General features: G+C 41.3%; 1 protein-coding gene across 1 annotated transcript in view; it reads right to left on the bottom strand.

Annotated features, from left to right (window-relative positions):
- Positions 1-3809: 3809 nt before the first annotated feature.
- NRK (Nik related kinase) overlaps positions 3810-18702 on the bottom strand; it is a 379988-nt gene continuing 365095 nt past the window's right edge. Inside the window, exons 31-32 of the mRNA XM_069747076.1 lie at positions 12348-12487; positions 3810-7426 (exon numbers count right to left, since the gene is read on the bottom strand). Of these exons, the coding sequence (XP_069603177.1) occupies positions 7343-7426; positions 12348-12487 (224 nt within the window). The 3' untranslated portion in view covers positions 3810-7342. The remainder of the gene's footprint in view (positions 7427-12347; positions 12488-18702) is intronic.

An 18702-nucleotide genomic window follows, 5' to 3' on the forward strand; every position in this document is an offset into this window, starting at 1 on the left:
GCAAATTACAATATAGCACCATATTACAATAATTTAGATATTGTTACCTGCACTATTCAGAACTATAGGACATCTAGGCAAAGGGAAACATGTGCAAAGACATATATAAAATACCTGCACAAGACAAAAAACACCTCATGGTGGTGTATTACTAATGAGATTAAAATTAAAAGGAAAAAAAGTCTCTGCGCTATATAGTGTGAACATATGCGGTATGTAGTCCTATAAGGTACCACCACAATAATCCCCAATCCCCATCAATTGTGAAAATGCCTGCTTGCCTGCTTAAATTGAATTAATAGTCACCCATTGCAAATTGCAATAAATAAAGGATATATTCAAAACAACAAAACATAGTTAAACAGCATACACCATACAGTAAAATTCATTATCCAATAGCCGTAGTTGACAAAGCAAATACCACGGTTGGCAGGCACAGTTCATTATTTACTAAGACCAATGGTTAATGGAGGGTACCCACTGATGAAAGAGACAGCAGTATCTCCGTAATGTGTAAGGGAAAGTACGACCCTTTGGGACTCCATACTCAAGTGACGTCACAGGCCGACTGCTCCTACACGCGGCACAAACCACATCTGGTAAGTCACCGGCTGGGGCTCCCGGCTTTGAGGTGTGCTGCAACTAACTTTTGAGACTTCTTTCCACCAATTCATGCGAGAATCTTCCCTATACCAGTGGAAATCTGGATGTAAGGTATTAACCACAAGGATACCTATTTGTGTTACAAGTTTAACACCGTAATTCATTATTTGCAAGCATCAATGTAAAGCCACTGACACATGTCTTAGAACTGACACAAGATTAAATGCTACTTTATTTTGTTGTCCTGTGGCTAAGGTACAAGCTGAAGGTTTTACAATGGCCCTCACAGTCCCCTGATTTAAACATCATTGAAAATCTGTGCAAAAGGGGGTGCTACTAGGTAGTAACCATGCAGGGTGCCCAAACTTTTGAATCAGCCCATTTTCCATTTTGTTTAATTTTTAAAATGTAAAAGATAAAAGTATATATATTTATTTTGCATAAAATACAAAGGAAATGTGTCATCTTTAACTTTAGCTCATTTAGAGATTATTTCATCTTCAACTTGCTTAACTGTTCACAATAACAATTATTGTGACAAGGGACGCCCACATTTTTCCATGCCACTGTAGAAGTTTTTTTTGGCTTATATTCTGCAGTCCAGTCGCCATACACTCTATTTTATTATGGTCTAACGTAATACTAATTTGATCTATAATGACTTAAAAAAAATCTGTCTCTCCCCCTCCCCACTTTCCTGTTATATAACATCTGATATACAAAGAAATAAAAAGGAATAGTTTGAAGTTACATAAAATCATGTGTCATGAGAAATGCAGAAGGGAAGTGGAAAAGATGCATGCTTATAAAGGGGAAGAATCAAACGGAAAAACGTCTCTAACGGGTTAACAGCCAGATCAAGTGACTATTTTAGTAACGAAGTCTGGATGACCGCCATAACGGAAGCGAACGCTGCTCAGATTATGGTCTTGTGCTGTGCACGTTATGTATAAACTATGTTCAGAATTTGTGCACACAACGTCTGTTACTTGCTGGTCAACCCACTGAGTCTTACAAGAGGGAGATGCTTCAGAACACGTCGTGTCCTGAATTATATATATTTTTTGCATCTTTTTAGATGTTTCCTGAGTGCTTTATCTTTGTTTTTGACTACCAGGGGCTTTTTTTTGAGTGTTTTTCACAACTTTTTTTTTTGGGGTGTCTATTTTATTTTCTAAAGTCTAATGTGCTGCTCACTTTTGTTAACCGCTTTGCGTCTTTCGAAACCTGAAGCGGTTAAAAGGCGCTCAGAAGCTTTAGCATGTGAACAGCATAGAAGTGCATGGGCTCATTCTTATGAGCGCTTTCTGAGCACTTTTTTCAGATGGATTTCAGAGAGGTCTCACCTGGAAAATATGTAGTGTGTATATTCCCTTAAAGGAGTTTTCCATTTTTTACATTCGTGCCCTATCAATGGGATTTGTCATCAGCATCAGATCAGTTGGGGTCAAACATCCGGCTCCACAACGAATCAGCTGCTGGCAGCTCTTAGGGCACCTGGATGTAAGCAATGTCGGAGTACAGCTCTGGAGCACTGAATGCTGTCTAGTGGCTATTGTGGAGAGCTCCCAATCAGTTGAATGGCCACTAAACAGTGTGATGGAGTTGTACTGTTGAGCAGCATTTACACTGTGAGATAATCAGGAACGATGCTTGTTACAAATCCTTGTTTCACAATTATCTTTCAGTGTAAACAGGCTGCGATCACCAGATGAACTAACCGACACTCGTCCATTGGGTGAAATGACACAAGATCATTGTTCTTAGCTGTCCATGGTCTGGTGTAAACAGGACTCGCGCTGCCGAGAACCATCAGCAACATCAACGACAGATCGCTCATTGCGCATCATTTTCTTAGGTCGGCCATTTAAACCTCAGCTGATCGGTAAAGGTTCATCAATCATCGGTTGTATCGTGCCGCCAGTCAGTCCAGACAACACACTTAGCCCTATACTTCCATCCAGCCAGCACCAGAGCTGGTAACAGCTCATCTGTAGAGGTCCTTGGTGTCGGCTCCCACCAATATGATTTGAGATTTCAAACATTGCATCAAACGTGGATAGAAAACTGCAAAAAACATTTAACTGAGTAAATGAAAATGGACAGATTCTGAATATTTTGTGTAACACCTGGCCAAAAAGAGAAATAAAATTTCAGTGTATAAACGATGATTTTATCACTCTGCCTGTAACATGGAGAGAGGCTCGTCACTAGTGGCCGTAGTTCCCTATAAATATATTTTAGAGATCCAATTGACTGGTGAGTACTTATTCCTCCATATGACTGGTAAGGACAATGTATGCAGCAGCAATGATCGCAGTTATTTCAGTCTATCATTTGAGTATCAGTATTCTGGTCTAACAGAAGGAGACCCCCTAGTTTAGCACCTCACCTACTGGCTATTGTGCTCAGCAGCTGCACAGCGCCCCCTGTGGTATGGAGCTGGCAGCTTGTCCATGCAGTACAGAACAGAACGTCCCCTGCTGATGAGTGGAAAATGCAGAAGACATGTGGGGAAAGCCCCCTGATGGTTGTTTATGCAGTTAGAGCACATGAGTTGGACATGTCAGGACTTGTCCAGACACCAACATCCAAAACAAAGTTACTGTCTTGTATCACATCAGTGCACAACTGGTTAAAGGGGTATTCCCAGCTCCAAGATCCTATCCCAATATGTAGTAGGTGTAATAATAATATTAGCAAATGCCTCCAATTAGAAATGTAGTATAGTTTTCCTGATTCTCTAAGTCTCTTTCTTCATGTGCAGTCATTGCAGGATCTTAGGTATCCATGGTTATGACCACTAGCAACTAGCTGTCACTATATCAGTGGTCGTAACCAAGGGTATTTAAGGGCCTGCAATACCTGCACATGAGGAGAGAGACTTAACGAATCAGAAAAACTATACTACATTTCTAATTGGAGGTATTTGCTAATATTATTATTATTACACCTACTACATATTGGGATATTATCTTGGAGATGGGAATACCCCTTTAACCATTTGTGCACTGATGTGATAGTAACTTTGTTTTGGATGTTGGTTTCTGAACAAGTCCTGACATGTCCAACTCATGTGCTCTTACTGCATAAACAACCGTCCAGGGGCTTTCCCCACATCTCTTCCGCATTTTCCACTCATCAGCCGGAGCTTGTTCTGTACTGTACTGCATAGACAAGCTGCCAGCTCCATACCACAGGGGGCGCTATAGCCAGTAGGTAAGGTGCTAAACTAGGGGGTCTCCCTCTATTAGACCAGCATGGCAATACATTCAGTACTGAACAGACCTTTTATTATACACTTCTGCAGTTGCCCTTGGAACAGACACTGCTTGCATTACATATATTCAAAGAAAACCCCATATACTAATTTTGAAGAAATATTATATTTTGCGTCCCCAGATCCTACCTCCATATAAGCTCACATGATGCTCTGGGAACTTCTCAGAAGCGAGGCGCGCTACAGTATATCAGTCTATTAGGATTATTTTGAATTACTGTTAAAATAATTTTCAAATTAATTAGACATGACAATGGTAAGTAACTGATCTACAGGCAGAGCATTGATTATTACCTCCTCATGCATATGATAACTAAAATTGCATTTAAACTATAATACAGGAATATTTTACATTGCAGAGTACAGACTTTGTACATTTTAATAGTCCCCTGTCCTTCAAGTAAGAGTTATATTACAGTGTCAGCGGAGCATGAGCAAATTCTGAGACAAAAGTGCAATATCAAGGAGCTGGTGATTACACAGAATATATAATTTTTAGATGCATCCAAAATTTTAAGTAGTAATAGATAGCAATACAGTAAAACTCCTGACCTGCACAGGCCCGGCAGATACAGGACTATGACAAATTTGGGAATATCAGAGGGAAATCAAGACCTGAAAACCTTTAAAGGGCAATTCCAGTAAGATATGAAGATCTATCTGATACAATCTACTTTCCTGTCCTTAGAGTACAAGGATCTACAGCTAGGAGGGAATATAGTATATACCACTTAGGCTGTGTTCACATGGAAGCTTAGTGGACTCTAAGGCTACTTTCACACTTGCGGTTTTTGCTGTCCGTCGTGGTCCAGCAAAATGACGTATCGATGGACATCACAAAAATAGGGAAAAACGTGTGCGACGGATCCAGTGTAATGATGGATTCGTCGCACAGAAATTCCGGGAATTAAATGTCCGGGGACGAAAGAGAGAGAGACTGGGACATTTTTCCGGAAATGAAAATCTTTCTGGGCATGCTCAGAGTTGAAAAACTGGATCCGTCACTGGATTCCAGTGTGTGACGGTCAGCGACGGATCCTGCGTCCATTTGCTTCCATTATAGCCGATGACGGGCAGCGCAGGATGCGTTGCTGACTGATTTTTCCGGCATGCAGAAAAAACGTTCCTATGAACGTTTTTTTTTGCATGACTGACTGCTATTTCTCGACGGATCCAGTGCATGCAACGGATGCAACGGATGGCCTTCCGTCACATTGGCCTTCCATCACAATCCGTCGCTAATACAAGTCTATTGGAAAATGCAGGATCCTGCATTCTCAAAAAACGACAGATTCAGATTTTTGACGATTCAAAAAAACGCAAGTCTGAAAGTAGCCTAAGTGGGAACCATTGCCTTGTGCAAGAAATGTGATCAGGGCAGGCCAATAATCCTCAATTCCTCTAGTAATCTCCTTCACTTCTTTGATACCATTATTTCTCATATTAAAATAAAAACTAAGAATTCCTGTGTATAAATAATTGTTCTGTATGCACCTGAAATCAGCCAACCACAGACGGAGACATCACCCTTCGCTCGATTTGCAGTAAGAGACAAAAAACAAAAAAATTAACACACTCCATTTTCCAAAACACACCCCCTTGGCCGAGACACATGACCCATTGACCGACACACCCGCTTGGCCGAGACACGTGCCCCATTGGCTGACACATGCCCTTGGCCGAGACACATGACCCATTGACCGACACACCCCCTTGGCCGAGACACATGACCCATTGGCCGACACACCCCCTCGGTCGAGACATGTGCCCCATTGGCTGACACATGCCCTTGGCCGAGACACATGCCCCATTGGCTGACACACCGCCTCGGCCGAGACACATGCCCCATTGGCTGACACATGCCCTTGGCCGAGACACATGCCCCATTGGCTGACACACCTTTTGCCTGAGATGTACACCCCCTCCCATCTGGCAGAGATATACATCTTCTTGACCTAGAGACACGTCCAAGGCATGCCCCTGAACGAGGCACGTCCTCCTGCCCGAGACACAATTCCCACATCCATCTGACAGCTATAAATGGAATAGATCAGGAGAATAGCCTCTGTGGGATTTCTACAAGACTGCTTCAGGACAATGCAGAAAATTTTTCACTTCCTATACAGTGCGGACAAGTTTATCTCTTACATACTTTTATTCTTCATTTCTAAGTTAATTTTTTTTAATAATGTTAAATATAATTTGTCACCAGGTTTTTGCTTTGTAATCTGAGAGGAGCATGATGTAAAGACTGAGACCCTGATTCCAGCGATGTCACTTTCTAAGCTGCTTGCTGTCATTTTGATAAAATCCCTGTTTTCTCTGCTGAAGATCTAGCAGTGCTCTGAATGCTGAGCTCTGTATAACCCCGCCCCCACCACTGATTGGTCGCTTTCTGTGTATACTATTCATAGGCTGAAAGCTGCTAATCAGTGGTGGGGTTGGAGCAGTAGGACTACATGGCACGAGAAGCCTAGTCCTCTATTGATAATCTGCAGATGAAAAACCGATTTTCTTACAATACAAAGTCTAGTAAGTGACACATTGCAGGAATCGGGCTGTTTGCACCTACATCATGCTGCTCTCAGATTACACTGCAAAAAAACTGCTGACGGATTCCCTTTAACCGTGTCATTGATCACAAATGAGTGACTGGCTGGACTTTCAATAACAGATTTTTTTTTTTAAAAGGAAAACCCATTAATCTCTTTACTGGATTTGCCCTTTGAAGTTAGACGCTTTCATAAAACACTTGTAAGCCGACAACACAATACGGTAAGGCTGGGTTCCCATTGCGTTATGGGACCGCGTTAAACGGACAGCGTTGCACGGCGAAATTAACGCCATGCAACGCGGGGATCTGCGAGAGCGGGGACGTTACTGCGACCCCGAACGCGGCCCCATAAAAAACATTGCGTTAGCGCAATCCGCTAGCGCTAAACGGATTGCACTAACGCAATGTGACCCTAGCCTAATTAAAAATTAAAAAACAATTTTGCAGTAGACAATTTTGTTCTTAGCATCGAGCTTATTGTGCAATTCAGAAAATGACATTGTCCTACTTCTATTGCCAGACTATCCTACCTGGCTGATTTCTAAGACCTTTACCATGATAATGTACCAGTATAGCGCGAGTAATGCAGGTTTCTCAAGTACGGATAGGAATGTTACTAACGTTTAATCAGTCTATGTCTTGTGCTACGCTAAATCCATGACCCCCAGCTGTCGGCCACAGTGGTCTCCAATAGCCCCAGAACCTGGCATCAATAACATGAAAATCACGTCTGCAGCATCCATACTGTAAATTGTAGCTGTAACCACAGATACGTTTAATGCTACAAGATCTTCTTTCTCCGTACACAAGAAGTGCATCTACCACCAATGGACAATCGCTTGGACCTTCTTTGGTTTGTCTCACAGCCACAAGTTTGGTTTGCAATCTGGATGCTTGACCTTCGATTACCAGTTGAAGAGAACATTTTGTCCAAGGGTCATGAAGTAAATTTGACTGCCGCCACCAGATTGTATAGAAGCAAAAAACACCTAAGAAAAAGATATTATGAATATGTATAATCATGGCAAGAATGCTAAGAAATTATATATATATATACATCCTGTATGCCTTAAGGTGCCAAAATACAGTGGGTTAAAGTTAGGGAAACCTAGACAGGCCACCAATCTAATATGTATAGGGACGTTCCATATTGCGTCCATCTGATTGCTGATTTAGGGGAAAAAACGAACTGGAAATGTCGGATTTCAACATGCCCAATCTTTTTTTTAATCTATGGGGGATAAGTCCCTGCCAGACTTATTCCCCTTCTGCTAGTGAAACCCATGCACGTTTACATATCTGAGAACTGATATAGTGGATATAAAAGGTCTTTTAAAATGGCAGGTTTCTGTCATGTAAAAAAAATCATACCAAGATGAGACATTTCAGAACTTATTTTTTTTTAATTCCACCTCATTCTCTGGATGACATTTGGGGAGAATTTGGAAGCCCCAATACACATTAGATGGTGGCTAGACACCAAATTGGACCGTGACTATCCCAATGTGTACGGTCACCTTTAGGCTATATGCACACGATGCGGATTTTGCCACGCAGAAACGCTACAGATCCACACTGTGATGTACAGTACAATGTTAGTTAATGGGAAAAAATAGCTGTGCGGAATTGCTGTGGATTTCAAAGAAGTGCATGTCACTTCTTTTGTGCGGATCCGCAGCGTTTCTGCACCCCTCCATGTTAAAATTCCGCAGTGGCAAAAACCGCAGAAAATCCGCAGCAATTCCACATAAAAACCACACAAAATCCGCAGTAAATCCGCGGCTGCGGATTCTGCCAGGAGCTGCGGATTTTGTGCAGAAAATTCTGCACCTCTTTTCTAAGGTGTGCACATAGCCTTACTCTCCCATCCATTCCTTTCTGAGCAGCACTTTTATGAAGGACTCTTCTCTCGAGATGACTTTTTAAGATGACTTCTATGGAGTCTATTGGACAGTTTCTTTCTCTGTTAAATTGAATAAACTGTCTGAAGTGTCTCGGCCATAAACAGACTATCAGGACGGAGTAGGATTGTGCGCGGCCTGACAGGAGTCGTCTCTGACAGCTTTCCCCTCAAGAAATAGATTTTCATAAATAGGTCACAGCAATAAAGAAAATAACCCTGTGTCGGTCAGACGGCTGCCACTAATGTCCAACCCCTGTCCCGTTTATTAGATCTGTCCCTGTCACACGCGGCACTTCTCCTATTACATGGGAGAATTACCAGATGACAGGAGAGTTCACACGGTGACGGGGACATTAGCTTCTCTTATTTATTAGCCAAATCCGGTTTGTAATTCCCAAGGCGTGAAGAGAATGGCGAGTAAATCATCCAAACTCAGTCTGTCCAATTAGAGGCAATCAAATCATAATTCCAAAAATATAGAGGCGGATGGATGATTCCGGCTGACCTCAACGTTCTAAAATGCTTTGTAGAAATGCAGATTCTACGGTGAAATAATCGACCAGAACACTTTGTGGTTTTATTTCCCTTCTTTATTTGTATTAATGATTAGAACTGTATCCTACACGATGTCTCTAGAATAGAGCATCAAACCTCTCTGTATTGGAGCCAAGTTCTCACAATGAGAATTTGTTGCGTTTTTGATTAGACCGTATGCATACATGGCCTCGTCTAGATGCTGGTGTACCCGCGTAGTTTTTCAAGGAGAAGAAGCTCCGGAAAACATCAGCAGTGTTTTTCCCTAAGCGCCTTCTTTGTTGACTTTCTTATAGTTTTTTTTTTTTCATATATAAAATAGCAGCGGTTTCTAAGCAGAAGCCACCTGAAGAATGGTCAGATCGCTTCTTTTAACCGCTTTGTTACCAGCTTTCGAAAATGGATATAAAAAGAAAAAATATATGCACAGAATGTTGTTTCGACATTGCCGTGAATATGTTCCTATTTTTAATAAATTTTTCCAGGTGGATTCTGAATGAACAAAAGACAGTGTGTGTAAATCCTTAGGCTACTGGCAATTTTTCAGTTAATTTTTCTTATTTTTTTTTTTTTTTTTTTACATACGATTGAATCATATTGTTCTGTTATGGAGTTTGTCTCTTTTTGGTCTATCATGTTTTGTATAGAAGCCCCCAAACACTATTAACCTGCAGACATGGGGTTAATCTCACATTAATGAAGCTGTGCAGCCGCCGCAGTTCTTTATTCCTCCAGTCATAGAGGTGCAGCTTCTGTCAATGTACATAGTAAGCGGCAGCCATTGACCATGCCCCAGCACTGACTGACAGCCACCTCAGGACTGATGTCCGGTGAGCCGGCTGTCAGTGGCGGGGCGTTTTACTTCCGCCACTATGTATTGAGCGGTGACTGAATCCACGTTGGCTGGATCCCTATGACTAAAAGCCCTGAGCTGCCGCCGGGAGGAATAAACCTCATTTCCTCCTGGTAGTTGTGCAGCGGCCGCTCGGCTTTCAAGCACTAGTATTCTGCAAATTACCCCATATCTGTAGGCCAATAGCATTTGGAAACATGACAGGCTACCTTAAGTGAAACTGCCTTGTTTTGGAAACTTCCTGCTTGCTCAGTTACATTGCTTTAGTAAGATTTTATTGATCAAGTCATGTGAGGATTACTCTCATTTCTATGCACTGCAAAGTCATATACGGCATTATCTTCAGCATTTTCTCTTTTCATTCAAGTCTATATGGGAAATCTGCAAATAAAGTGCAAATTTACCCCAAGAGAGATTGACATGCCATGGATCGTAAACATGCACCTCAGGTCAATTTCCACTTTGCTGTAACTGTGATACTATGCATTTTTTTTTATCTCACAAAAAGACACAGCAGAAAAAAAAATAAATCCTGCACCAAACACTCATAGTAAGAGCTTGGCTTTCCAAACCTCCAAATCATCTGCTCCTCTTTACACTTAGTTTCATGGATTTATCCAACTGATACTGACACACTGTATGCGATATGTATTCGATGTGCTCCACCTAGTGGCAGCTCTTGGCAAATGCCTTGACTATGTTGTAAAAATCAGAGGATGCAGTCCATCGTGCTCAGCACCATCACAACAACATGGACGGGTTTTATGTTAAATGTCATTGGTGAAAATCTCCTTTTTCTTTAGATGTGTAAAATCTAAAGAAAATAAGGCAATGATTTGCAAATCTTATAGTCCTGTTGTATTCCCTCAAAATATAAAACACAGATAAGAAGGCGAACATTAGACATTTTTCCATTTAAACTGAACAAATTAATTCATATAGAAATTGATGGCAGCAACAAATCTACAAAAATTGGGACAGGGCCATGTCTACCATTGTGTAGCACCCACTTTTCTGTTAACAACCGTCTGTAAACAGCTGTCAAGTGATGAGAACCATTGCTACATTTTTTTGCTTCTTAACGAGCCAATTGTTTTCTATGGGTGGAAGATCTGGACTGCAGGTGCCCAGTTCATCATCAGAACTCTTCTTCTACAAAGCCATGATGTTATGATCCATGCAGTATGTGGTTTATCATCGTCCTTCTGAAATATGCAAGGCCTTCTCCTAAATAGACGTTGCCTGAATGGGACCATATGTTGTTCTAAAAACTCTACATAAGGCTGCGCATTGATGGTGCCTTTCAAGATGTGTAAGCCGCCCATGTCATAGACACTAATGCATTGTAATAATGCATTGATACCATCAATGATGCAGGTTTGCGAAATATGGGCTGATAACAAGCTGGACGGTCCCTCTCTTCTTGAGTCCGCAGGACACAACATCTTTGGTTTCCATGAGAATTTCACATTTTGATTAATCTGATCACAGAACAGTTTTCCATTTTGCCTCAGTCCATTTTAAAGGAGATATGGCCCAAAGTAGACGGCAACATTTCTTGATTGTTTTGATATATGGCTTCATCTCTCCATGATAGAGCTTTATCTTGCATTTCTCCATTTAACCAATGATTTCTGAGCCCATGCAGTTTTTAATGCAGTACCGTCTGATGGCCTGTACATCATCAGCATTCAATTTTGACAATCAATCTTGTCTTTTGTGCACATGAATTTCTCCAGAATCTCTGAACCTTTTGATGATATTATGTACTGGAATATTCAAAGTCTTTTGCAATTGAAGAACATTTTTCTGAAATTGTTTCACAATTCTTAGACGCTGTTTCTCACAGATTGGTGACCTCTGACCATATTTGCTTCTGAGAGACTCTGCCTCTGTAACATTTTTTTTACACAGTCATGTGTCTTAGTTGAAAATTGACGCTGTTTTTAATTACTTATCCAGTCTTCTGTTATTCCTGTCCCAACTTTTTTGAGATGGCAGGTACTGCCATCAATTTCTAAATTTGTTATTTTTTTTTTTAAATTAAATTGAAAAATGTTCAATTTTCACTGATCTGTGTTCTATGTTCTACTGTGAATAAAATATGGGGAAAAGAGGTTTACAAATCATTGGGTTCTTGTTTTCTTTACAGTTTTACAAAGTGGTCCAATTTTTTGGGGGGGAGAATTGGGATTGCATAAATATAATACAATTTCTCGGATGACCTCTCCTTATTAAAAATTAGTTGCCGTTGCTTTTGAAAGTGACAATTAAGGAGTGGAAAATTGGAATGACCTCCGTTCATTGCAGCAGGATGTCGACTGCTGTAAATAGTACAGCTTGGAGCAACAAGAACTCTTGGTCCATGCTTTACTATTACATATGAAGTAGGAAAGGGTTTGTGGCCATTACATTTAGTAGGTTGTCATATAGTTTTTTGAAAAAAGAGATTTCATCAACGTCTGTGTGAACAGAATTAATTACTACTAGGCTATCAGTTTTAATCTTGATGAATGAATATTTCCTACTCTGTATAATTCCTCTAACAGTGAGCGCTTGTAACCAACACACCTTTCCCTTATTTTGCACATAGTTGATAGCAGTCGTAGATGAGATTTACCTTGTCATTTCTTTCACACAAAAATTTTAACTTCTGTGCCTTCTTGTGCATGAATACTCCTTCTAGAGTTCCCATCTCTCCAGAACGCAGCTCGATTGCCTTCTCCCCCCAGCCCATAATCTGATTGGACTGAAGGTATGCTGTAAAAAGGGTAAATGTAAGTGGTTAATTTTAAGGATGAGGCTGTTGCATTGCCTTAGCTACAAATTACAAAAGCAAAATCGAATAGAGAGGTTGTAAATAGTTGAGCAAAAAGATTTGCAGGACACCAGTCCAGTGTTTATGGCATTTTTGGAAGAAAGAGGAACTTAAAGAAGCACTCCTTCTCCCGTCAAAGTTGTTATCCCCCTAATATATTGCAATCATCGTATTTTATGGCACTGTGTACTTGCAATTGGTCATTTTGATTTTTTACTCAGTTAATTCTTCTCTCTTTTTTGCCCTATGCAAAAACAGGAAGTCACTTTTCCTACATGAGTCATCGTTAGAACTATATTATAATTATCCATCACTGCAAAGTCACTCTCAGCCCAGCTCCACCTCCTCTTCAGCTCCTGACCCAGCTGCACCACTCCTTCCCCTGCCAGGGAGTTTGCAGTGAGGTAGAATTGTAGTTCTAATGATGACTCATGAAAGGAAGGGAGACTGTTTTTAATCACGTGATGTCATAGACCTAATTAAAAAGAGACGAATTAAAGGGAATCTGTCACCTACTTTTTAGTAAATAAGCTGCGGCCACCTCCATCAGGGGCTTATCTACAGCATTCTGTAATGCTGTGGATAAGCCCCCGATGTATCCTGAAAGATAAGAAAAGCAAGTTATATTATACTCACCTGAGGGGGCAGTCTGGTGCGGTCCGGTCCGATGGGTGTCGCGGTCCGGGTCCGGTGCCTCCCATCTTAATGCGATGACATCCTCTTCCTTGCTTCTGTCGCGGCTCCGGCGCAGGCACACTTTATCTGCCCTGTTGAGGGCAGCGCAAACTACTGCAGTGCACAGGTGTCGGGAAGGTAAGAAAGCCCCAGCGCCTGCGCACTGCAGTACTTTACTCTGCCCTCAACAGGGCAAATCAGTACGGCTGCGCAGGAGCCGAGGCAGAAGCAAGGAAGAGGACGTCATTGCATGAAGATGAGAGGCGCCAGACCGTGACGCCCATAGGACCGGACCGTCCCCCCCAGGTGAGTATAATATAACTTGTTTTTCTTATCTTTCAGATTACATCGGGGGCTTATCTACAGCATTACAGGATGCTGTACATAAGCCCCCTGATGGCGGTGGCCCAAGCTTATATAGGAAAAATAGGAGACAGATTCCCTTTAACTGGGTAGAAAGGCAAATTGAGCAATTGTAAGTGCACAGTGCTATATACAGTAATATGATGATTACAATATATTAAGAGGATATAAACTTTGATGGGAGGATTGCTTCTTAAACAATGATCTGAGTGGAAGATGCATGAGATGCAAACATAAGGCATGAGTTAGGGTGACTATACATAAATGTATAGTTAATTTTAGTGTCAGAGTGTAGCTTTAAAGGGCACACAATGGGACAAAAGGTTCTATCAGTTTTTGTGTTCTTTTTTTTTAATTTCGCAACTTTTTTTTTAGATTATAATCTGTATTAAAAATCAAAAATACAAATCTTGCAATTTTCACTCAGTCACTGGGGCCGTTTAAGACTCTAACTTCCTGTTGCTTCGGGAAACAACACATGTACTTAGCCGCAATGGTCAGACCCTAATTCCACCTTTCGTATGGAGGTGTTTAATGAGCATGTGCAAAAGTCATCGTGAAGAGAGGGAGAGCAGGGTCAGCTGTGACATTTGTTGTGATTGATGGTGCTGTATAACCAGTGGGGAAGGGAAGTGTTACCTGTCATTGTAATCATGCCCCTAATGAAAAGGAGCCTGCTAAAAATTCTTCATAATAGGATAAGAAGTATGGATCCGAAATGGCCTTTATGAAGATTGCAAGATTATTTTTTTTCTGATATATATATATATATATATATATATATATATATATATATATATATACAGTATATACACACTACCTTTCAAAAGTTTAGGGTCACCCAGACAATTTTGTGTTTTCCATGAAAACTCATACTTTTATTAATCAAGTGAGTTGCCAGATGAATTTAAAATCTAGTCCAGACATTGACAAGGTTCAAAAAAAGATTTTTATTTGAAATAATAATTTTCTCCTTCAAGCTTTGCTTTCGTCAAAGAATGCCCCCTTTGCAGTAATTACAGAATTGCAGACCTTTGGCATTCTAGCAGTTAATTTGGTGAGGTAATCTGGAAAAATTTTACCGCATGCTTCCAGAAGCCCCTCTCACAAGTTGGTTTGGGTTGATGGGCACTTTTTGAGTACCATACGGTCAAGCTGCTCCCACAACAGCTCAATGGGGCTGAGGTCTGGTGACTGCGCTGGCCACTCCATTACAGATAGAATACCAGCTGCCTGCTTCTTCCCTAAATAGTTCTTGTATAATTTGGAGGTGTGCCTTGGGTCAGTGTGCTGTTGTAGGATGAAATTGGCTCCAATCAAGGCTGTCCACAGGGTATGGCATTGCAATATGGAGTGATAGCCTTCCTTATTCAAAATCTCTTTTACCTTGTACAAATCTCCCACTTTACCAGCACCAAAGCAACCCCAGACCATCACATTACCTCCACCATGCTTGACAGATGGCGTCAGGCACTCTTCCAGCATCTTTTCAGTTGTTCTGCGTCTCAGAAATGTTCTTCTGTTTGATCCAATCACCTCAAACTTGGATTCGTTGTCCATAACACTTTTTTCCAATCTTCCTCTGTCCAATGTCTGTGTTCTTTGCCCATATTAATCTTTTCCTGTTATTAGCCAGTCTCAGATATGGCTTTTTCTTTGCTACTATGCCCTGAAGGCCAGCATCCCGGAGTCGCCTCTTCACTGTAGACGTTGACACTGGCGTTTTGCGTGTACTGTTTAATGAAGCTGCCAGTTGAAGACTTGTGAAGCATTAATTTCTCAAACTACAGACTCTAATGTACTTTTCTTGTTGCTCAGTTGTGCAGCGGGGCCTCCCGCTCTCTTGTTAGAGCCTGTTTGTGCTCTTCTCTGAAGGGAATAGTACACACCGTTGTAGGAAATCTTCAGTTTCTTGGCAATTTCTCGCATGGAATAGCATTCATTTCTAAGAACAAGATTAGACTGTCGAGTTTCACATGAAAGTTCTTTTTTTCTGGCCATTTTGAGAGTTTAGTGGAACCAACAAATGTAATGCTCCAGATTCTCAACTAGCTCAAAGGAAGGTCAGGTGTATAGGTTCTCTAATCAGCCAAACCATTTTCAGCTGTGCTAAATACGGGTTTTCAAGGGTATTCTAACCATCCATTAGCCTTCTTAAACAATTAGCAAACACAAAGTACCATAAGAACACTGGAATGATGGTTGTTGTAAATGGGCCTCTATACACCTACGAAGATATTGCATTACAAACCAGATGTTTGCAGCTAGAATAGTCAATTACCACATTAACAATGTATAGAGTGTATTTCTGAATCATTTAATGTTAGCGTCATTGGAAAAAAAACTGTGCTTTTCTATAAAAAATAATGAAATTTCTTAGTGACCTTATACTTTTGACCGGTAGTGTATATATGTGTATATATATATAAATTGTATTATGACATTAGAATCATTGCTATTTTTTATACTTTAAAACACAACCTGATTTAAACAATAAATCAGTTTGTGACAAAAAGTGCCCTCTAGGATCTTCATCTAATCGATAGATTTCAGTTTAGATCTACACACAAGACTTTTTTTGGTGACTTTGGGTGAGTGGAGAGTCAGTAGATGTTGGAGTATATGGTGGGTGACACACTAATCCTTCACAAACTATATCACGCTTTGGATCACCTCCAACATATTAACTGTTGTGAATTCTGTGGCTGAGTTCACTTCTGTGGTCACAAGTGGTATTGCAGTCTCTGGGCTTCCTCCCTCAGGTGTTTTGGTGAGCTCGTTGGCTGCCTTGCTATTTAGCTCCACCTGAGTCTGTCTTCCTTGCTCCTTGTCAATGTTCCAGTGTTGGATCTGAGCTACTGCATCTTTCCTTGGGCCTGCTGCTCTGCTAGATAAGTGCTTCTAGTTTGTTTTCTGTTTTTTCTGTCCAGCTTGTTATTTTCTTTTGCTGGAAGCTCTGAGAAGCAAAGGGGTGCACCGCCGTGCTGTTAGTTCGGCACGGTGGGTCTTTTTGCCCCTTTGCGTGGTTTTCGTTTTAGGGTTTTTTGTAGACTGCATAGTTCTCTTTGCTATCCTCGCTCTGTCTAGAATATCGGGCCTCACTTTGCTGAATCTATTTCATTCCTACGTTTGTCTTTTCATCTTGCTAACAGTCATTATATGTGGGGGCTGCCTATTCCTTTGGGGTATTTCTCTGAGGTAAGTCAGGCTTGTATTTCTATCTTCAGGCTAGTCAGCTCCTCAGGCAGTGCCGAGTTGCATAGGTAGTTGATAGGCGCAATCCACTGCTGCTTCCAGTTGTGTGAGGATAGATCAGGTACTGCAGTCTACAGAGATTCCACGTCTCAGAGCTCGTCCTATTGTTTTGGGTTATTGCCAGATCTCTGTATGTGCGCTGATTACTGCACGCTGTGTTGCCTGATTGCCAGCCATAACAGTACAAGGAGCCTTTCAATGATTTCCAATAGAGGGAAAAAAGAAATCCTGACATCATTTTTTTTTCTTAGCTCTGTCTTCAGTCTTTTTTTTCCCCTAGACATTAGAGTGCTTCAGGACACAGCTGTGGACATGGATATTCAGGCTCTGTGCTCCTCAATGGATAATCTCGTTGTAAATGTACAAAAGATTCAAGATACTATTGATCAGAAATCGATGCTAGAACCAAGAATTCCGATTCCTGATTTGTTTTTTGGTGACAGAACTAAGTTCCTGAGCTTCAGAAATAATTGTAAGCTATTTTTGGCCTTGAAACCTCATTCTTCTGGTAATCCTATTCAACAGGTTTTGATTATTATTTCTTTTTTGCGCGGCGACCCACAGGACTGGGCGTTTTCTCTTGCACCAGGAGATTCTGCATTGAGTAATGTTGATGCATTTTTCCAGGCGCTGGGATTGCTTTACGATGAGCCTAATTCAGTGGATCAAGCTGAGAAAAATCTGCTGGCTTTATGCCAGGGTCAGGATGATGTAGAAGTATATTGTCAGAAATTTAGAAAATGGTCAGTACTCACTCTGTGGAATGAATCTGCACTAGCGGCTTTGTTCAGAAAGGGTCTCTCTGAAGCTCTTAAGGATGTAATGGTGGGATTTCCTATGCCTGCTGGTTTGAATGAGTCTATGTCCTTGGCCATTCAGATCGGTCGTCGCTTGCGCGAGCGTAAATCTGTGCACCATCTGGCGGTATTGTCTGAGAGTAAGCCTGAGCCTATGCAGTGCGACAGGACTATGACTAAAGTAGAACGGCACGAACACAGACGTCTGAACAGACTGTGTTTCTATTGTGGTGATTCTACTCATGCTATTTCTAATTGTCCTAAACGCACTAGGCGGTTCGATAGCTCTGCCGTTATTGGTACTGTACAGTCCAAATTCCTTTTGTCCATTACCTTAATGTGCTCTTTGTCATCATATTCTGTCATGGCGTTTGTGGATTCAGGCGCTGCCCTGAATCTGATGGATTTGGATTATGCTAAACGTTGTGGATTTTTCTTGGAGCCTTTGCGGTGTCCTATTCCGTTGAGAGGAATTGATGCTACACCTTTGGCCAAGAATAAGCCTCAGTACTGGGCCCAGCTGACCATGTGCATGGCTCCTGCACATCAGGAAGTTATTCGCTTTTTGGTACTGCATAATTTGCATGATGTGGTCGTGTTGGGGTTGCCATGGCTACAAACCCATAATCCAGTATTGGATTGGAACTCTATGTCGGTAACCAGCTGGGGTTGTCAGGGAGTACATGGTGATGTTCCATTTTTGTCTATTTCGTCATCCATTCCTTCTGACATCCCAGAGTTCTTGTCGGACTTTCAGGATGTATTTGAAGAGTCCAAGTCTGATGCCCTTCCTCCGCATAGGAATTGTGATTGTGCTATCGATTTGATTCCTGGTAGTAAATTCCCTAAGGGTCGTTTATTTAATTTGTCCGTACCTGAACACACCGCTATGCGCAGTTATGTGAAGGAGTCCCTGGAGAAGGGACATATTCGCCCATCGTCGTCACCATTGGGAGCAGGGTTCTTTTTTGTAGCCAAGAAGGATGGTTCGCTAAGACCGTGTATTGATTACCGCCTTCTTAATAAGATCACTGTTAAGTTTCAGTATCCCTTGCCATTGATTTCTG

The sequence above is a fragment of the Ranitomeya imitator genome, chromosome 2 (assembly GCF_032444005.1).
Source record: "Ranitomeya imitator isolate aRanImi1 chromosome 2, aRanImi1.pri, whole genome shotgun sequence".
NCBI lineage: Eukaryota > Metazoa > Chordata > Amphibia > Anura > Dendrobatidae > Ranitomeya > Ranitomeya imitator.